Raw genomic sequence first — 21,947 nt, 5'->3', positions numbered from 1 at the left:
TACACTCACTGACAGCTGACTTCGTACTCTCTGTTATGGACTTGCTATATCTACTGGTATGGACTCTCCAGAAGCCCCGTTAGTCTTCTTGGCCCGCAAAAGTTCGTTTCCCTGATGTTCGAAAACGAGTAGGTTCACTGGGGGCCGTCAGGGAAGCTCAAACACTCACAACCGAACATAATTCAATTAGTTAACCGCCGTAAAATGGCTGAAATATTGCCAAAACGGCGTAAAACCTCAATCAATCAACTTTCTCTTTTGATGGCTTTGTGTGTGTGAGTGTGTGTGTTTGTTTGGAGACTTCATCATGCAAGGTGAAGATAACGAACAGTGATCAATCTCATAACTCCTACAAGCAATACAAAATAGATAGTTGGGCAAACACGGACCCCTGGACACACCAGAGGTGGGATCAGGTGCCTAGGAGGAGTAAGCATCCCCTGTTGACCGGTCACACCCGCCGTGAGCCCTATATCCTGATCAGGTAAACGGAGTTATCCGCAGTCAAAATCAGTGTGCCAAGAACGACTTAACAATCGGTATGAAACACGTCAGACAGCATTTAACCCAATGCGAGGTTGTATTGACGAACTAGATCGTTATCCCTTTCTTGTTTCCCATATTCACCAAACCATATTCCTCAGTAAATGTGGTTGGTTTGTTTTGATTATTTTCACCCGCGAATGCAACAATTCCTCACTCTGGCCAAGATTGTAATAGTTAATGAATAGATTTAGTTATAGATATATGCTTAAATGTATTTTACTTTAGAAAAACATAGGTACATTCCTTTATTCATCTATCCTTTACATAAAACAATGTAAGCTGTATTTGACGGTAAATAAATCATAGAATGAAATATCATATATATTTAACATATTTGTGATTGAATATATAACTTCATAGAATCAGAGTGAATCTGAAGCAATAAACCCGTCAAGGATGATTTGACTATCAAACTAACTCTCTATCACTGTTAATTTTGTATTGCTTACCGTCTACATGTAGGTATAAAAATCCCAAAATGAAAATAGGCACTAAATTTTCCGCTCAAATAAAGACTTTCACGGCACAATATTTTATCTCCTGGAATTGAAGAGTTCCTATAGTCTGCTTTATCTAGTTACTGATGCATTGTATCTCTACACACCTACTTATTTATTAGCATTTCGCAAATTTAAAAACAAATTATAGGAACTCTTCAATTTTGGGAGATAAAATATTGCGACATTTAAGTCTTCATTTGAACGGAAAAATTAGTGATGGTTTATTTTATGAAATTTACATACTTAGACGATACGTAACACAGCATTAATAGTGATACAGAGTAGGTTTAATAGTCAACTAACTTATTTGAAGCGAACAGCAGTGTCACCTAAGTGCACATTAATTGCTAGAACTGGCCGAAGCTGAAAGTAAATTTCCAGACATGAATTATGAAGGACTGCTCCGAGATTCTGTGAAGGCGTCAGTCCAAATATTCAGCCGAGTCGAATCTCAATCGAGATTAGTTTACAGACCAAACCACAGCGAAACTGTTCACTCTATGATCAATTGCAAATAAAGTTAAAGTGTGAGAAATGAAGATTTAACCATTTTTTTTACTCAATGATATAAAGTGATTTGAAAAATTAAAATTCAATTAATTAATATCAATAAACATTTTAAAACATATGTCACGTTTTAAAGTCCCTAACCAAAAGGAGTTGAAATTAAGAGAAATTAATTAATCAACGAATTAATTACTAATGGATTTCTTTTTGCATTAAAAAAAACCCCCATATCATTAGCAAAATTGCAAAGCATTTTAAAATATACGAGTTTAAAATGTAGGCGGGAATCCAGAGGTAGTGTGCGTAGTTCTTACAGAGTCCATGTACATATCCGCATAGCTAGATTATCTTACTTGAGAACCATCCAAAAGGAGGAATTCAGAATATTTGGTGATTACTGACCACTTTACGAAGTTTGCTATTGTAGTACCAACCCGAAATAAAACAAGAACCGCGGCTGAAGCCCCGCATGCGGAAGGCCGGGGTTCGAATTCCGGCCGCGACAGACTTAAGTCGTTAAAAGAGGAAGTGACAGTTCCATCGCTAAACGTTCGGCATTAGGTGTGGCACGCTAAAGAACCCTCACTGTTCAATGACCCTAAGCGCCGAGCAAAGACCTAAATTTAAAGCCCTTAGCCGGTATTGGTGACGTCTCCATATGAGTGAAAAAATCTCGAGCGAGACGTTAAGCAAGATACAATCAATCAATCATCTTGCACTACGAAGTCCCAGCACACCTTTATTCAGATGAAGGTACACATTTTTGTAGCTATATCATCAAAGAATTGTGTTTACTTTTAGGCATCTCTAAATCAAGAACTACTCCATATCACCCAATATGGGAAATAGAATCATAGAAAAATTTAACCACACTTTTCTCTCCATGCTAAAAACTTTGGAATTTTGTCAGAAATCAGAGTGGAAGAGTGATATTAGCAGCTCAGTCCATGTCTACATCTCTATAGCCCAAGATAAAACCAGGTGTTCACCAATTTTCCTTATCTTTGGAAGAAAGCCTGAACTATATGTAGATGTGTTTGGATTGTCCAGTCCACAGAGTGATAACAAGTAGTGTACGACGAAATACCTATCGGAGACATATTACAAGCATTCAAACAGGCTCAGACAGCAATGAAGCACACTCTCTCAGTAACTACAGAAGACCGACTAAGACTTGAGAGCTAGAACAGCCACGTTTGAGTGTTGGAGACAGGGTGTTGGTTAGAGTCGTACACATAAGGTCGTAGACATATGACAAGACCATCCGCGCATTTTTATCTCACAACCCAATGATAATATCTCAGTTTTCAGAGTTAGAAGACATGATGGTGTAGGGTATCGAATCGCAATGTACCGATAGGTTCTAAGTTTACATCAACCAAAATTTTAACCTACACCAAGACAGAAGGCAGGAAAGAGATACACAAGTATTCTGCTGTACTCGAATGTACTAATTACAATGCTTCTCTCGTAATTTCGAATTCAGAAAGTAACTTTTCTTTTATAGATTGTCCTATTATCACCAGAAGACCCCTCAAGAGGATGATGACCTTTCCTTGTCTAGAGAAGCTTCAGAACCCGGTTTGGAAGAGGATCCTCTTCGTAAGGAAGAGTCTGGTAACCAGTCTGAAAATGATAGATAGATTGATTGATTGTATCTTGCTTAACGTCTTTCTCGAGAATTTTTCACTCATATGGAGACGTCACCAAGACCAGTGAAGGGCTTCAAATTTAGGCGTTTGCTCGGCGCTTACGGCTATTGAGCAGCGAGGGTTCTTTAGCGTGCCACACCTACTGCGACACGGGACATTCGTTTTTAAGGAATCTCCGAGGACCCGTGATATTAACACCTGATGCCGATCGTTTGGCGATGGAACTATCACTACCTGTTTTACCGACTAAGGTCTGTCGCGCCCGGGATACGAACCCCGGCCTTCCGCATGCGGGGCGAACGCTCTAACCTCTAGGCCACCGCAGCGGTTGGCAATGATAGAGATGATCAGGATACCGAGCCTCCATTGATACAGAACCAGTCTGAAGATGATCAGGGTACCGATCCCGTGGGGTTCCGGGTTAGAATAGGTCCTCAGTACGCCACCTCCGGGGATCTGGGTTAGAATAGGTCCTCAGTACCCCCTTGCTTGCCGTAAGGGGCGTTCCTTTGGGTGAAACCGCAAAAACCGAGGTCCCGTGTCACAGCAGGTGTGTCACGATAAAGATCCCTCCCTGCTCAATGGCCATAAGCGCCGAGCATAGGCCTAAATGTTGCCTCCCTTCACCGCCAGTATTCAATCAATCATTCAGGATACCGAGCCTCCGTTTCAATAAAATATTTAAGTACGAAGCAGAAGTTTGACCATTCTGTGGTTAGTGTGGTATCTTTTATTTCGATTTCACTGGGATACAAAGAATTGACATATAAATGAAAATTATTATTGTTAATTAATAGACATTACGTCGTCGATATATCTAAATGTCGAATTGAAGGCCACAAGAAGATGTTTTTTTTCTTCTCACGTAGACGTGTATGAATAAATTCTGCTTCATAGGAATATATTGATTGATTGATTGATTGATTGGATATTGTTTAACGTCCCTCTCGAGAATATTTCACTCATATGGAGACGTCACCACTGCCGGTGAAGGGCTGCGAAATGTAGGCCTATGTTCGGCGCTTATGGCCATTGAGCAGGGAGGGACCTTTATCGTGCCACACCTACTGTGACACGGGACCTTGGTTTTATGCGGTCTCGTCCGAAGGACCACCCCATTTAGTCGCCTCTTACGACAAGCAAGGGGGTTACGGAGGACCATAGGAATATAAAAACACATCAGCTAACAAAGGAGCACAATTCATGCCATGGGGATACCAACAGACTGTATGTTTAAATGTTGCTTTCTGTACATAATCAGTGTTTTTTATGCCGTATTGTATATTATCGATGTTTTATGGCGTGTTCTTTGAATGATGCGGACATCATTTTGAAAGGGGGGGGGGGTGGTTGTAATAGAGTGATCTTGGGGTTTAATGAATAAATTTTGTTAAAGATAGATGTATATGTTTAAATGTATTTTACTTTAGAAAAACCTAAATCCACTCCTTTATTCATCTAGCCTTTACTTAAGGAATGAAGCTAATGTTATACGATATAATGTAAAAAAAAAAATTGGTCATTGAGTTTTACCGCCAAAAGTGAACCCAGGTTTTGAGAGAGAATATACTTACATTTAAAACTTAGAATAAGACCTTCAACGAAGACCTTTCCTTCTTCTCAGGTAGTCCAATGGGGATCCGCGTTAGAATAGGTCCTCAGTACCCCTTGCTTGTCGTTAGAGGTGACTAAATGGGGCGGTCCTTCAGATGAGACCGCAAAAACCGAGGCCCCGTGTCACAGCAGGAGTGGGACGATATAAATTCCTCCCTGCTCACAGGCCGTAGGCGCCGAGCATAGGCCTGAATTTTGCAGCCCTTCACCGGCAATGGCGACGTCTCCATATGAGTGAAAAATATGTACATTAATTACCATCAAGACATTTTTATACAGTACCAGCACCTGTTCTTCAAAATTCAGCCATTTCTTTTGTCGTTTTTGCCAATGTTAGGGTATTCCAAACACATAAAGTATTATTTGTTTATCTCTATATATCAAATAATATTCTTGCAATTTTTTCGGATTTGAAGATTCAATCCTTTGATTTTAATTACATCAAAAAAGCCTATTCTTTGTAAAACCTCAGACTTTAATATTCTGAATAACGGTTTCCTTGGTTACGTCTTGGATATTGTATATTTTACAATTCTAATCGTTGTGAAGATTATTCCTTGATTACCAGTCATGGTTCACATAATCCATTATCATATTTCATCGTCTTTACAACCTGTAGAACTGTCTAATCGTAATATTATTTATACCGGATTTATAGGTTATTTTGATGACTAAGTCAGACGTAGAGGGAATATTGAATGTAAAGTTCGTACTTTGTTTGGTGTCATTTGTCTTTTAACATCTGTTAAATACATCATAGAAACTGTACTAAATGATCAAAGCCACGTGACTAATAAAAGCACACTTGAGCGTGGCCATGGTTGGGGCATACTGTCGCAAAAACACATAATTTTCGCATGTATTGATTGATGTTTTTCGCCACACTCAACAATTTTTCAGTTATCTGGTGGCGCCCAAATTTTTTCATTGATGGAAGAGGGAGCCCAGATACGAAGAGACCACCGACCTTCCGAAAGTAAACTGGCAAACTTTCTCACTTACCGTTTTTCGCATGTAATGAATACATTTATTTCAATGAAACATTTATCGCAGATTCCGTTCACGTTTGACACGAGACGATAGGGTACGCTACATAATCTTAAATGAAAAGCAAGAGACGTGAAATAAAACACGGTATTTCTGCATCCTTGTTGCCGTGTTGACTATATGAATGTTACACACTTCTAACTAAGGGGGCTGGGAGTGTTCCCTATCTCAAATCAACCTTGGAAAATCATCCTACGCAATTTTGAAATTGTAATACATATGCCTTTAGGTTTCAACAAATGTTGAAACAATGAATTGACATGTCACAACTAGAAATCCCCCAATAGCCCAAAACGCTTGTTGTATGTTTTGAATCTCTCTAACCTCATCAATCTATACCCTCATCAAAACTAATCGTGCAATTAATCATGATAGGATATATTCATATAAATGCCCTGTTGTTTTGTGATTTACAGAATACACTTTTAAACAGGTAAGTGAAACAGTTTTATATAATTATATATTATTATATGAGACTTTTAAGTGAACATTTTGCAAAAACATTGTGAATAGAACACTGTTTTCTAGAGGGTTCGGACCGCCACTTCAACTGTCGACATGAAGTTTCTGGTATTGGCAATATGTTGCGGAATATGTAGTGCTGAATTGATCGATAAAGACACTACCAAAAGTAATTGGTTTTTATTATTAATTCATTCATCTTTTCATATGGATGTGGAATTTTTGAATTAGCTGTTTTGAATTAAAGTAATTCCACCCTCCTGTGATGTCATCAGATTTTGCAAAATCAATGATTTATTTAGATTTATGCATGATAGGAACATAAATTTTGTTGGAGTCTTTTCTGATACATGTAGTTATTGTAAAAATTCTTGTCAAAAAATAAACCATTTTAAAAGTCTTAAGTTATAGATAAATAATCAAAGATACGTTTCAAAATATTGAATCCAAGGGCAATAACTCTGTTTCTATTGATTTCTTTATCAAGTCAAATTATGCGATAGATTTCCTTTATTTTTTATAGATATTTTATATATTTTGGTGAAGAAACAGTTTCATGAAATTGTTATGAATGCTACTATATGGTCATTACCAGTTTGTATGTAATTTTGATAACGCTGTTTAAGGAAAATTGCAATTTTCTGACGGTGATATATGAATCTTTTTATGTACGTCTCGTATCTTAAAAAGTGTGATGACCTATGTATTTTATTTGATAATTTGTTAGTTTTAACTGTAATGAATGGAAATAAATACATTTTTCAAACTTGTATCAGATAAAACTGCGAGTATGGAGTTACCTTAAGAAACACTCTGTACAGATTAAAACAGGTCTTTGTATGAAAAGGTGAAGATAACAAACAATGTTTATCTCATTACTCCTATGAAGACGACAAAAATTAGGACTATTGCAAACATGAACCCCTAGATACACTAGAGGGGAGATCAGGTGCCTAGGAGGAGTAATCATTCCTTGTCCATCGGTCTCAGTTTTTAAGTTGAGGCAAGCTACTGACAAATAAGTTGATGCTGCAGGGTTCCAACAGTCTCATTTAAAATCAGTATTTCGCAAATTCTATGGTCGGTACAACGATCTAATTCTCACATACAACCTCTCATTGGGTCAAATCCTGTCTAAACAAATTGTTGGGCCTTTCTTTACACAATAATTTTGACTACGAATTACTCCGTTTACCCTATCAAAATTTAAGGTCCTCGGTGGGTTTGACGGATCGAAAGGGATGCTTCTTCGAGGCACCTGACCCCACCTCTAGGGGTCCATGTATACCCTCTGCTCTTGGTTTTGTATTATTTATGGGTTCATTATCTTCACATTTTCATGTTCGATATATTTTGAATAAACCTCTCGAATAGTTGACATATCCTGCATATTTTCGCGAACTTTTTGTTATGTTCTTATTCCTTGACTGTCCTGTTTAAGTTTCATTTTACAATCCACTTTCCTTTTTAGGCGTAGACCTAACTGTGAGGACCGATCTCTCAGTTTTAATCAACAGTCAGTATGAAAATTACAGCGTTATTGCCCTGCAACTGCTTACAACGTGCAATGACTCCGTCAACGCTGCCGTGGCATTCTGTGACAGCAACTGGTATCTCTCTCTCTCTGTCTGCCTGTCTCTCTCTCTCTCTCTCTCTCTCTCTGTCTGTCTCTCTCTCTCTCTGTCTGTCTCTCTCTGTGTGTGTGTGTACGCGCACTGAAATTGTAATGAACTCACAACGAACAAAATCTCCTAGGAGCTTGTGACCAGCGCGCTAGACCTGCTAGGCAAATAATAAACTTTGCTTTCGATGACGATGAAATCTCGCGTCACACGCTACATGATCTAATGCGCTGGTTACACAAACTGCTAGGAGATTTGGTTCCGCAGGCCGTGAGTTCAACCCCGGATAGGGGCGGAAGAGGGTATCCATATGTAGTGAATTTCTGTGATATATATATATATATATATATATATATATATATATATATATATAACGGAACGGAATACAGTCATGTGACGTCAAGAGGATCGTTGCATATTTTACATAGTTCAAAGATTGCAATTTTAAACTGCCCCAAGTGACGAAATATATAATTATATTTCTCTGTGTGTTAGTGTGTGTATATAAGATAAAGAATAAATACAATACATATGTATAATAATAGTAAAAAAAATCACAACGATAATTCTGTGTATGTACTTTCTGTATCAATGCAGAGAATCGGAACTACTTTAGGTCATTACATGTAAGTTGGCGTAGCTCGTAATGGTATCAACAGAATCTGCAAAATGTTCTTCTCCTTTGGCATAATTTCAAAGTGAACTAACATTTGTTGTTATTTTTTCTTTTCCAAACAGTGAGAGCAGTGGAGGCGGCGGCGGTGGAAACCCGCTACAAGCATTGCGTAAGTTGTACATAGTAAATATTCATTTAGTAAGTAGTACATAGAATGAATATTCATTTAGTAAGTGGTACATAGAATGAATATTCATTTAGTAAGTAGTACATAGAATGAATATTCATTTAGTAAGTAGTACATAGAATGAATATTCATTTAGTAAGTAGTACATAGAATGAATATTCATTTAGTAAGTGATACATGGATTGAATATTCATTCAGTATGTGGTACAATGAATAAGCATTTTGTTTGTAAGTTGTATATAGAAATAATATTCATTCAGTAAGTGATACATAGAATTAATATTTATTGATTACATGAAATGCATATTCATTCAGTAAATGGTAAATTGATTATTCATTCAGTATGTAGTGCATAGAATGAATATTTATTCAATACATGTAAGTGGTACCTATAATTAATATCATTCAGTATGTGGTACGTAGAATGAATATCTATTCAATAAGTGATACATAGATTTAATATTATTCTGTATGTGGTACGTAGAATTAAAATCATTCAGTGTGTGGTAGAATTAATATCATTCAGTATGTGGTAAATAGAAAGAATAAATATAGGATGGATATCAATTGAGTAAGTGGTACAATAAACATTTACTGGTTTACAATAGTGCAGTCACATCCTTTAATTTAAATCGCCACAGTGGTCTAGAGGTAGAACGTTCGCCCCGCAGTCTTTAAAATAGGTAGTGACAGTTCCATCGCCAAACGTTCGGCATCAGGTGTGAATGTCACGGGTCCTCGGAGATGATCTTAAAAAAGGATGTCCCGTGTCACAGTAGGTGTGGCACGTTAAAGAGCCCTCTCTGCTAAAAGGCTGTAAGCGCCGAGCATAGACCTAAATTTGCAGCCCTTCGCTGGTATTGGTGACGTCTATATATGAGTGAAAAATTCCCGAGAGGGACGTTATACAAGAAACAATCAATCAAAAATCCTTAAAGTTAACGTGTTTATTTCACATGGTTTAATGATAGTAAAGAAAGATGATTACATTCAATATACGTAACGGTGTTTCAGATTTAAATCTCTGTTAATTCTTTAACTTTAAAAAATACTAGTTCATGTATTACTGAATTTTTTTGAGAAATATCTTTATATATTTCAAATTCATAACATTACGAAAGTAAATTGATGGACCACCGGAAAAAAACCTGGAAAAAAATAACTATCAGATTGTCAAAGCAACATTTTAAAAACCTATGTTTGTTTTGATAAAAGATCTTAAAATGCATTTTACTTATTCTTTTAAATAATCAATTTGCAATTAATTATAAAGTATAAACTGTAGTATTACGAACAATTCTTTCCCTTGCATCTATCTGTAATTAACATGATGAGAAAAGACAATCAGATCTTCTTTATTTCATGAAATAGTGATTTTTAAAGTTAATATTGAATTGAACAAGTAATTACAATTTCAATTTTTAAAAAAGTCGGAGAGGGGGTCTCTACATGTATGGTACATGTATATCAAATGGTTAATGAACAGCGATAAACTTCTTGGTGTATAATTATGGCGGTGATAGATTAAATGGTTTATCATTGTAACAGTGGTAAATTCTATTGAAGATTTCTGATTATCTGTAATGGTAGAAATGTACATATGTCTGTGACTGTCCAATGATTTTAAAATTTCTGTAAATCCTTTACTGGGTTATTTGATATTCAACAAACTGTTGCTGATTTATACGTTATAACCTATATTATACTGAATTCCAAATGCCGGAAACGCTGTTGAAAACCCTATCAGATGCCTACAGTTTCTTCTGAAATTGAATATTTTATCAAATAGAGTGGTGAAGATAGTAAGAAGTTAAACAAAAACATCGTCGACATCCCCCTTTTCCTGTAACAGTTTTGTTTTGCTCTATCTATTTACATCAATACTAAACGTGTGTTTGAATTTCCCATACATTTTAAAAGTTCTCAGTTACTAGACTGAATTTAATATTAAATGTCTTTTGTCATCAGAACATTCACTACTGATAAAGAGTATGCATGTTGGGTGGTACATTATGGAATACAATTCCAAAGCTTTTATTTTATATTTCATACAATATCTGTAGAAGCAGGAGTGGATTCACATTTCAACAAATTCAAAGGTACGTGTTTGTCTATATCTGCCATAACAAAATGAGTAAATATGATATACCGTTAAGATATGCGTATCTGTGCCGCTCGATAGTCATGATTTGATTGACTTTACACATGTATTGTGTGTTATTCACTCATTATATATCAATCTTTAAGGTGGAGTTAATGCGGCTGGATCAAAAATCAAGGATGGGATGAAGTCTTTCACAAGTAAGTTAAACCTTCACCAGTAAGTCTAGCCTTCACCAGTAACTCAAACCTTCACCAGTAAGTCTAACCTTCCCCAGTAAGTCAAACTTATACAGTAACTCATACCTTCCCCAGTAAGTCCAACCTTCACCAGTACCCCATACCTTCCCCAGTAAGTCTAACCTTCATCAGTAACTCATACCTTCACCAGTAAGTCTAACCTTCACCAGTAAGTCTAACCTTCAACAGTAACTCATACCTTCCCCAGTAAGTCTAACCTTCACCAGTAAGTCAAACTTATACAGTAACTCATACCTTCCCCAGTAAGTCCAACCTTCACCAGTACCTCATACCTTCCCCAGTAAGTCTAACCTTCATCAGTAACTCATACCTTCACCAGTAAGTCATACCTTCACCAGTAAGTCAAACCTTCACCAGGAAGTCAAACTTACACTAGTAACTCATACCTTCCCCAGTAAGTCCAACCTTCATCAGTAACTCATACCTTCACCAGTAACCCAAACCTTCCCCAGTAAGTCTAACCTTCACCAGTAAATCAAACCTTCACCAGTAAGTCTAACCTTCATCAGTAACTCATACCTTCACCAGTAACTCATACCTTCCCCAGTAAGTCTAACCTTCACCAGTAACTCAAACCTACACCAGTAACTCATACCTTCCCCAGTAAGTCTAACCTTCAACAGTAACTCATACCTTCACCAGTAAATCAAACCTTCAACAGTAAGTCAAACTTTCACCATTAACTCATACCTATACATTAACTCAAACCTTCACCAATGGGTCAAACCTTCACCAGTGGGTCAATACTTCACGAGTTAATCATACCTTCACCAGTAACTCATACCTTTATTAGTGTAACCCAAACCTTCATAAATAAGAAGAACCTTTGTCAGGAAGTTCTTTTCTGGTAAATTTCTCGAATTGATGCTTGGGAATCTTTGCATCGAATCATATCATATGGAAGCAGATCTCCTATATTTTACGTTTATGAATGAAAACGAGTTCCTGTATACCAGTTCACTGATCAGGATGATTGATTGATTGATGCTTTCCGCCACACTCAACACTTTTTCAGTTATATGGTGGCGCCCAGTGTTTATCAGGAAGGTCTATGACAAAATCCATGTGACATGATTAGGAGTGCTATCTTTTTGCAAATAGAAGAAATTCATTACTTTCCCTTCCATAAATTCTTTAAAAGGATTGTATAATTATTCAAAACATTTCTAAAAAAAATAAATAAAAAACATATATGGCACTCAAAAACTCTATCTATCTATCTCTCGGCTTCTTTCTAATTATCCCGTGGGGATCCGGGTTAGAATAGGTCCTCAGTACCCCTTGCTTGTCGTAAGAGGCGACTAAATGAGGCCACAAAAAACCAAGGACCCGTGTCACAGCAGGTGTGGCACGATAAAGATCCCCCCTGCTCAATGGCCATGAGCGCCAAGCATAGGCCAAAATTTTGCAGCCCTTCACCGGCAGTGGTGACGTCTCCATATGAGTGAAATATTCTCGAGAGGGACGTAAAACAATATTCAATCAATCAATCTTTTCCAATTACATATATTATCATTTTTATTTCAGATATGGTAAAGAAACTGTCCAAGCTGGAAAACGCAGGCGAAAAATTCAAACGTGAGTGTACAGCCACATGATACAAATGTTAATGTCTTGGATTAAAACCTTCAAAATTAAAGTTTCAAAGTAAGTGGTAGAATGTGCTGTAATTTAATGTTGTGTAACTGCTTCATGAATGCATTTGAAATTTCAGAGACGTTTTCAAACTTGGGCAATAAAATCAAAAACGGAGTCTCGGGCGTCTCTAGTAAGTCGTAAGCGAGAAAAATCTATACTTAATCAATTCTTTTTTCAACTTCTATATTGATAATTTTGGCAATCCTTCTTTTAAGAACCCACTTGATAGGTTCATTGGGAGAGCTTTATTGCCTCTTTGTACATTGTATGAGAAAGAAAATGTTTAATACGTGTATAATTTACCATTTTCAGGCAAAGCTTTGAACGAATTGAAAAAATTAACAGGTAACGACCACTCAAATTAATCCCTAATTATTAGATAACGTGGCTAGATAACTGATTTTACATCAAAATGTGTATGTTCTCCTATAAAAAAGACATGCTACTAAAATCTAAAGCTAAGTGATAGTCTTTGATATTCAAATTATGGCAAGCTATATTCATATCCTGTTTGATTTTTCTGATCAAGGTTTGTTTGCCCTATGTCTCTTTGTCTGTCGTCAAGCATTCATTTCGTAAATCTCGAACTTGGCACACAGCCTCATTAAGGGATAAGATTGTATATTGTGGAATTAGGGAAAACTAGCATGAAATGCATTTTTAAATCATCGCAACAACTGTTTGAGAAAAGCTGCAAAGGTCAAAGTTTTTATTTTTTGGTCCTGTTCAATTTGCACTAAGCAGGAGCCTTGAGTCTAAATTGATCCATGTGTATATAACTGCTTAGAAATTTATGGTGGGGAAATCTAAATATCATATTTCTCTCTAGAACAATTGCTATCATGTGTTAAAATAAATATGCAAATAATGCACGGATCCATAGAATGCCAGGTGTCCACAAACACCACGTTATATTTGTCAAAAATACATACCTAATTATTATGAATTTTTACTAACATATCATCTATAGCATCCTACTAATAAAAATTGTTCGGGTACATGTAGACGTAGATACCCATCCCATCTGCAATAGAAAAAAATACTGGAATGCAAGTATAGACATATCATATGTAATCATATGCATGTATAAATTCATTCCTTTTCCCATGGGACATGTTTTAGTGACCAGAATGATTTTCCAGAATCTGGAGAAACAAAGTCCAAGACCTGGAAAGGTATAGTTCAGGGCCCAAAATATATAGTTCTGGGCCCGGAAAGATATAGTCCAGGGCCCGGAAAGATGTCCAAGGTTCGGAAAGATATCGTCCAGAGCCCTGAAAGATATAGTTCAGGGCCCGGAAAGATATATTTCTGGGCCCGGAGTGATATAATCCAGGACCCGGAGAGATATAATCCAGGGTCTGGAAAGATATCGTCCAAGGCCCGGATATATTTAGTCCAAGGTTCGGAAAGATATAGTCCAGAGCCCTGAAAGATATAGTCCAGGGCCCGGAAAGATATAGTTCAGGGCCCGGAAAGATATAGTCCAGGGCCTGGAAAGATATAGTTCAGAGCCCGGAAAGATATAGTTCAAGAACTGGAGAGATATAGTCCAGGGCCCGGAAAGATATATTTCAGGGCCCGGAACGATATATTTCTGGGCCCAGAGAGATTTAGTCCAGGACCCGGAGTGATATTGTCCAGGGCCCGGAAACATATAGTTCAGGGCCTGGAGATATAGAATCCAGTGTCTGGAAAGATACCGTCCAAGGTCCCGAAAAATATATAGTCCAGGACCCGGAAATATATTGTCCAAGGTCTTGAACGATATGGTTTTGGGCTCGGAAAGATATGGTCTAGGTCAAGGGGGTTCTTATTTTTATACTAAAATATGGTAGCAGTAAGTAATTAACGATGAATGATATAGACTACATGTGCATTGTCTCAAGAGCAACATTTTCCAAGCGCAATCAACAAGCACTTTTATATACTATAAAATGTAGTTTCTTTTACAAGCACTTTTATATACTATAAAATGTAGTTTGTTTTAATCATGTTTTCTACCCCAATTAGGAGACGACATGCTTTGACATATGTAAGGCGATGAGGCTTTTTTAAATTACATATAAATGTCCATTTTTGTATGCTTCCATGTTGAGCACCTTTTTCCAGGTACAATTGGAGGGCATGTGAAGAAGTGGGCGGGAGGAGCGAAAAGTGAGTCATGGTTCTCTCTCTCTCTCTCTCTCTCTCTCTCTCTCTCCATGATTAATGAAAAGGTAAGGCAAACTCAGAACTGCGTACATGTAATAAAAATCTGTTTAATTTGCATGCACTTGTTATGGAGGATTTGAGAACCCAAAATACGCTTTGATATATATTTCTTGCCTCTAGAAGTTTGAAGTATGATTTCCTGCAAGAATAAACTTCTCGCCTTGAAATATCAGTATTTTAACTCGGTGCCACGGAACTCTGACCCAACAAGTATAGGAACTTTTAAACTACATTTACTAGTATTAATGGAGGTGTTTTTGTTTCCTAGAGTGGTTTGAGGATACATTTGGAAGAAGACGGAGGCGTGCCGCCGCTTTATCCTGCGAACTCTGTAACAGGATTTCTGCCGCCAAAGAAGACAAACTCTTGGAAACCGGTAAAGATATTTTAAATAATGAAAGTCAGATTACTAATGTTATAAGTTACACAGTTAGTAAGTGAATCTATCACGTTGAAGACCTCTAACTGTATATGTGGGGGTCTATACCATACAACTTATCGCTTCGCCAATTTTGTCACGGCTGTAAGTCGAACCCGAGAATAAATTTCTCGCTCAATACGGGTTTTTCTGGCATGATACGGTTTTTTTTCACGGCGTCATGTGACCAAGATCTGACCAATTAGATTTCAACAATTTTGTCTGAGGCGTGATAATACAAATACCTCGGGCCCGCATTCTTTCGTAACAAATATTAATAAGTATATATACCTGAGCAGTCATTTTGCTATAACCATAATTGCATTATAAGCCATCGATAAATCCTCTTATAATCAGTACTAAAGAACTTTAAATTCTGAAAATTAAATCTGACTGTCAATCACGTATATTTCGCCAGACTTTAATGTTGCATATTTAGGAGGGACTTACAGTCGCCAATATTGATCGTGAATTTGTTCATCATAACATTTACATATTTTTGCACAATCATTCACGGGAACCTTTTTTGTGCATGAAGACAACAACGAAAATTTGAGTCCTCGCGAATAAGAATGTATTCACGGTATGAATTGTGCTACTGTAGTGGCTTTAATTCGGATTTTCCGTCTCCCTGATTTACACCTAGAAAATAGTATTAAGTTGAGAAAGTTAACGGTTATCAAAAGTGAATCGACATTTTGGTGCTCCGATGAAATGGAGAACATTTAGAATTACCACGCATGCAGACACGACTGAAAATATACTTATCAGTCTATTCTATTATTACTATATTCTTTAGTTTGTGGAACTGAAGCTACAACCAAAATATATCTCTATACAACAATGCTGGATAAAATGGCTGCCATGATGTCATCCATGAGTGAATCTACTCTTGTCCTCGAAGTAAGTATCGTAAAACCATCTATTGATATTTTCGTCCTTTAATCATTATTTCATTAACGACAATTTCTGTTGCTTCTGTGGTCGGGCAAACTAATTCCTTGATGAAAAGTGCATAACTTTAACAGCACTTTGATTTTTAAAAAAAGTAATTTCTACCAATTTTTTTTTATCTTTCTAAGGTTCGGTTCAAGTCTAAAAAGTAGCATATTTCTGATATTTGGTAATTTTATTTCAATTTCTTTTTGAAATGTATTTGTCTAAAATATCTTTTTCCCCCAAATGACCTGTTTCATATAGGTTTTGGCTGCGGATTTAAAAAACATATGAACAATTTTATAATATTAAATCAGAGTATCTACACGAGTCATCTTGGTAGGTTAATTAAAAATGCATGATATGCGAAAAACAAATTTCATGCCCACTAGAGGGTACTAAGCTCCATGTCTTGGATACCAATAATCGAACAGCTTTGTTCATGGACCCCCATCCTAGGCCTTCGCTATGGGTCCATCGGGGCAACTAGCCCCTCTGTCACCGAAACTCCCCTAATTACGCCACTGTTGACAATAAGATCATATTAATAATATTTTCTTTAGCGAGATACTGATCGCTAATCTTTGTTGTAGGTTGATACCGACAACACTAAGTCGAAGGTTGTGTCCTTTAGTCCTCTGACTGTGGAGAGTCCGTTCGTCTATGTCAAGTACACGGTGAACGGCACAACGACAACTGTACGCTCCATCGTCAATCCGCCGGATATGGTCAATTTAGCGTCTACCACTTCCATAGCCAATGTCGCTACGTCTGAAATTTACAAGAGCTATCTCACACCTTAATGCATGAATAGCAGTCTCTGAGCTTATGTGGTATTGGGACAATGGAAATGGTAGTGATCTTTCTATAGAGTAATGATAATACCCCATAGCACAGATGTGTGTTAGTGGTAGAAAAAGATGGCCATGGAACTCGGTCTTTTACCAACGGACTGTGCAGATTTCAGGTCATTTATTACTATACAGTAAGACTTTCACAAGAAAATTTCTCGGCTCCTTTACATCCCGGAATACATAAAGCTCTGAGACTATCTGACAGTATCATATTAATGATTAATAAAACTATCTGCAGCTTACAACAGTGTTGTTTTGTGTATGGCTTTGTATGTAATACGACAATCGACGTGGTTAGAGCACAAACACTCTTGAAATCACTACTGGATTAAATGAGTTAGAAAAAGTTGATTATTATAAGTATCTGGGACTAATTTCTAATTATACTGGTAATTGCACTGTTCTTTGCATCAAATTATAGCGAAATATGTACTCTAAATGTCTTATTTGCAAACAAAACACCCTCTTCATCATTCCGAAAATGAAACATTTTTAAAAAAATATAAAACAAACATTCTCAGAGTATTGTATGGCAATACATAGTCCCCTACCGGTTCCAAAAATTACTGTACCATAACAATATTCAAAGTTCATTATGTAGGTTATGGTAAAAGGAAAAATTGGGGAACCAGGATAAGAATGGTTGGAAATCAACTACCATTCGAGTAGAGACTAGACCAGAAAAAAATGACAAATTTATAATTAGGTTTAGGTCTTTAACCAAAGCAATAAACTGTGACATGTAGGTGATCATGAATAATTTAGCTATATTGTTGTATTACTATGCTAGAAGTTTTAATGAGTGTAGTACTCTTATCTACAGAGATAAGAAACTTGGATGTAAACTAATAATTCATGCTATTTTTCAAAGTCCAAGGGTCATAACTTAATGAAAAATGAACGGACCAAGACGAAATTCGAACTTGATCTGTAACTTGTTATGGCAAAATAATGTACCAAATATCAAATGAATATCTGCAAGCGCAACCCAAAAAGTCAGGAAAACTGACAATTCATGTTATTTTTCTAAGTCCAAGGTCCATAACTTAATGAAAAATTAACGGACCAAGACGAAATTCGAACTTGATCTGTAACTTGTTATTGCAAAGCGATGTACCAAATATCAGATGAATATCCAGAATGGAATAACCAGTTGACAAATGCATATGATATAATGAATCAATTTGTTATTTATATTCTTAACTGTTCATGTCTGATATTTTTATTCAATTTGATTTTATTGTGTAGACAATGCAACATATGTGCTAGGACTAAATCGGGTTCAGGATTTGGGAGAACATCTCTTTGTCAATCTGTTACTGGTGTACATTTGGATAGGGTAGGAATTGACATAATAGGACCTCTTCCAGTTACAAGTGATAGTAATGAGTATATAATAAATCTGTGTGACTGTATTTTACGAAGTTGGTTGAAGCAGTTCCTGGTCATCAAGCTTTGACAGTAGGTGACAAGGTTTTCAATAAGTTCACATGCACATTTATCGTACTTAAGCAAAATACAATCAATCAATATTAGCATCCAGAGGAATCCCAAATATTCAAATAGAAAGTAGTTTCTGTATTTATAGGGCCTCGCATGAAATGCAGGAAGCCCTGTAGTAATCACATTGTCCGTCCGTCAACACTTTCTTTGTGACACGATAACTCAAACAGTTTTTATCGTACAGTTTTCAGATTTTGTACAGAAATAATGTACAATAAGAGGAAGACGCCTATATATTTTGGGATCATTTAACTTTGTCTGTCTGTATGGCATGATCTTTGTTATTATGAACACTTTCTTTGTGACACAATAACTCAAACAGTTTTCATTGTAAAGTTTTCAAATTTTGTACAGAAATATTTTACAATAAGAGGAAGATACCTATAGATTTTGGAGTCATGTCACTTTGTCTGTCTGTTTGAATGTCATCATCTTTCTTATTATGACCGTATTTATTTACCACTGTCTAAGGGAGATAAGTCAATTTGAATTATGATATGCATTATATTGATATATAGAAAATTTACAAGAAATAACTCTACAACATTGTATATATATATATATGTACGTGAAATGTTAGGACGCCTTTATGACGTCAAACCATTTCAAAACTATTTTAAAATGTAACGCCTGAGGATTATAAAATGAAAGCGCTTGCGTTAAATTTTTAACTTTGTGTACTGTTTATTCTATTTCTTTTAATATTTTATACCGGACACTGTGATTTTTTTTAAAAACACAATTTGGATATATTACACCAGTGACCGTGATGGCAGAACACAAAGGGACTCATAGGGAAAAGGATAATAATGAGTTACTTCACGATTTGTTGGATCGCATTGAATCCATTGAGAAAAAAGTGGACGAGATGAAAAATATCTTAATGGTGTGCGAGATTCCTGTAAGCAACAGCGATGAGGAAACCTACATAAAATCAGTGAATTCTAGTGTGGAAATTTCGAGGAATCACGCTGTATACCATACACCGACTGAATCAATTCAGCAGCAAGTGATGGCAATAACTTTGCTGAAAGAAGCTAACAAAATTAAACAGAAAATGAAGACCCAGTGGAATACAGCTTTAAATTTAAGAAAACAACTGTTCTGGAAACAGATAAACTGTGCAAAGGATGCTGATCAGTTTGAAAATTGGTTGAGTGAAGATACCCCTATCATACCAAGAAAATTCAGAATTCCAGAAATCCGAGGTGAACCAGAAAACCAAACGGATATAAGAGCTAACGTTGCCATCGAGAGAGTAAAAGGAGAAATACAACTTCTCCGAATGAGATCCTCCAACAACCAGCAGAAAGTCATGAACATCGACGAGAATATCAAAACAAAACTCGAGGATTTAACGTCAGGTAGAGTGTTAGAAATTCTGCAGGAAATGTGGAAATCCGACTGCGAAAAAGAAGAAAAGAAATCTATCGACAGGTGGCGATACAAAGAAATTTGGCAGTTAGATTACATAAGAAAGTATGGAAAAACCGTTATCAAGGAGAAAACAAACAAACGGAATACAAATAAAAGAAAACCCAACAGAAACAACGAACAAGTGGTCAATTATGCTGCAGCAACCAGGAAAAATGTCTCCTTCAAAACGGAGGGTAATAGGAAAAATCACAACACTAGTACAGAAAATACAAGGACAGGTCCTGTAACCAACCAACAACAAAAACAACCAGGACAATCAGGACGCAATCCGTATCAATCGAGGCCGACATCAGACTCAGATACCCAGAGAAAGACCAACAGAGGATTCAAAACGAAAAACCAAACTGTTTATAAAAACTATAAAAATTCGGGAACAACAAACGTGTTCAAACATAATGGCACCACGTATATTGGAAGAAAAAGCAGCCAGTATTTTTTAGGCGGAGGCAAACTGAACGGAAGCCAGAGATTCGAGAACATCAGACCAAAACCGTGGACCCAAAAGTAATCAACCTTTCTAGCAAACATTTGACAAAAGACGAAATAAATTTATTATCGAAAAGTTTAAAATTTACACCAACACCGAGAAATAATACCCAAGAATTAACTAAAGATATTAAAGAATACACCCGCAGATTGAGACTGGCCGAATTCTTTGGTGAGGAGGATGAACATGATGAAGAGAAAAATCTGGAAGAAAGCCTTCTCAGAAATAAATCAAAATTTAATCCAAGGAGAGGCCGAAATAATATGTTAGATACAGTTTGTGATGTTTTACTAAAAACTCCAACCATTGATGATAATTCAAACACCGGAAAAAACAATCTATCGAAAACTGAAATGAATGCTTTAAAATCATTGTCATTGGATGAAAACATTGTTATCAAAGAAGCTGACAAAGGGGGAGCAGTTGTAATAATGGACTCAGATTTCTACAAATCCAAAATATTAGATATGCTAAACAACGATGAGTTCTACTCGGAAATAAATGAAAGTCAAAATAAAAAGATTCTACAAAAAATTAGAAAAATTATACAAAAACATCCGTCATCACTTACTGAAAAAGAAGAGGATTTTATCACAAATTTTGATTTGAAAGAAAGCTGTTTCTATGGCTTACCCAAAGTCCACAAATCGGATGAAATAAAACACGCAATACAGCTTCAAAATTGTGAATACATCACTTGTCTTAGACCCAAGGATTTGAAATTCCGCCCAATTGTAGGGGGGCCATCCGCCCCAACACAAAGACTTAGTAACTTGCTGGACATTATATTAAAACCTCTGTGTAATGAAGTCAACAGTTTTGTCCGTGATGATTTAGATTTCTTACGACACTTACCTGATAAGGTAAACGAGAATGCAATATTAGTAACGTTTGATGTTGTTAATTTATATACTAATATTACTTGTCCACTAGGACTTCAAGCACTAGAATATTGGATAGATAAACACCCAGAACAAATAGATGAACGTTTTTCTAAAGACTTTATTTTAGAGGCAACAGCACTTGTACTACAAAACAATGTTTTCACATTCAACAACAAACACTATCTTCAAGATAAAGGTACCGCAATGGGAACCAAAATGGCTCCAACATATGCCACACTTACACTCGGCTATTTAGAGGAATTATTATACCAAAAAGTTAAAAAATCATTTGATGAACAATTCGGTCTATATATAAGACAAAACTGGAAAAGATACTTGGATGATTGCTTCATTATTTGGAACAAAGACATTACGGATTTGAATAAATTTAAGAACATTCTAAACGAATTGGATATCAATTTAAAATTCACAATGGATTACAGTACATCTTGTATACCATTC

At 36.3% G+C, this 21,947-nt stretch overlaps 1 protein-coding gene across 1 annotated transcript; it reads left to right on the top strand.

The window, feature by feature from the left end:
- Window positions 1-2,391: 2,391 nt before the first annotated feature.
- LOC125666897 (uncharacterized) lies at window positions 2,392-17,416 on the top strand. Its single transcript, XM_056152473.1, has 15 exons — window positions 2,392-2,621; window positions 3,061-3,170; window positions 6,283-6,299; window positions 6,395-6,497; window positions 7,800-7,938; window positions 8,689-8,735; window positions 10,817-10,852; window positions 11,001-11,054; window positions 12,642-12,692; window positions 12,829-12,882; window positions 13,065-13,097; window positions 14,865-14,909; window positions 15,235-15,342; window positions 16,184-16,287; window positions 16,914-17,416. The coding sequence occupies exons 1-15, from the start codon at window positions 2,392-2,394 to the stop codon at window positions 17,121-17,123; spliced, it is 1,341 nt and encodes a 446-aa protein (XP_056008448.1). The 3' UTR covers window positions 17,124-17,416.
- Window positions 17,417-21,947: the final 4,531 nt, after the last annotated feature.

Source organism: Ostrea edulis, chromosome 10, assembly GCF_947568905.1.
Source record: "Ostrea edulis chromosome 10, xbOstEdul1.1, whole genome shotgun sequence".
NCBI lineage: Eukaryota > Metazoa > Mollusca > Bivalvia > Ostreida > Ostreidae > Ostrea > Ostrea edulis.
This window is presented reverse-complemented; position numbering and strand designations above follow the sequence as displayed.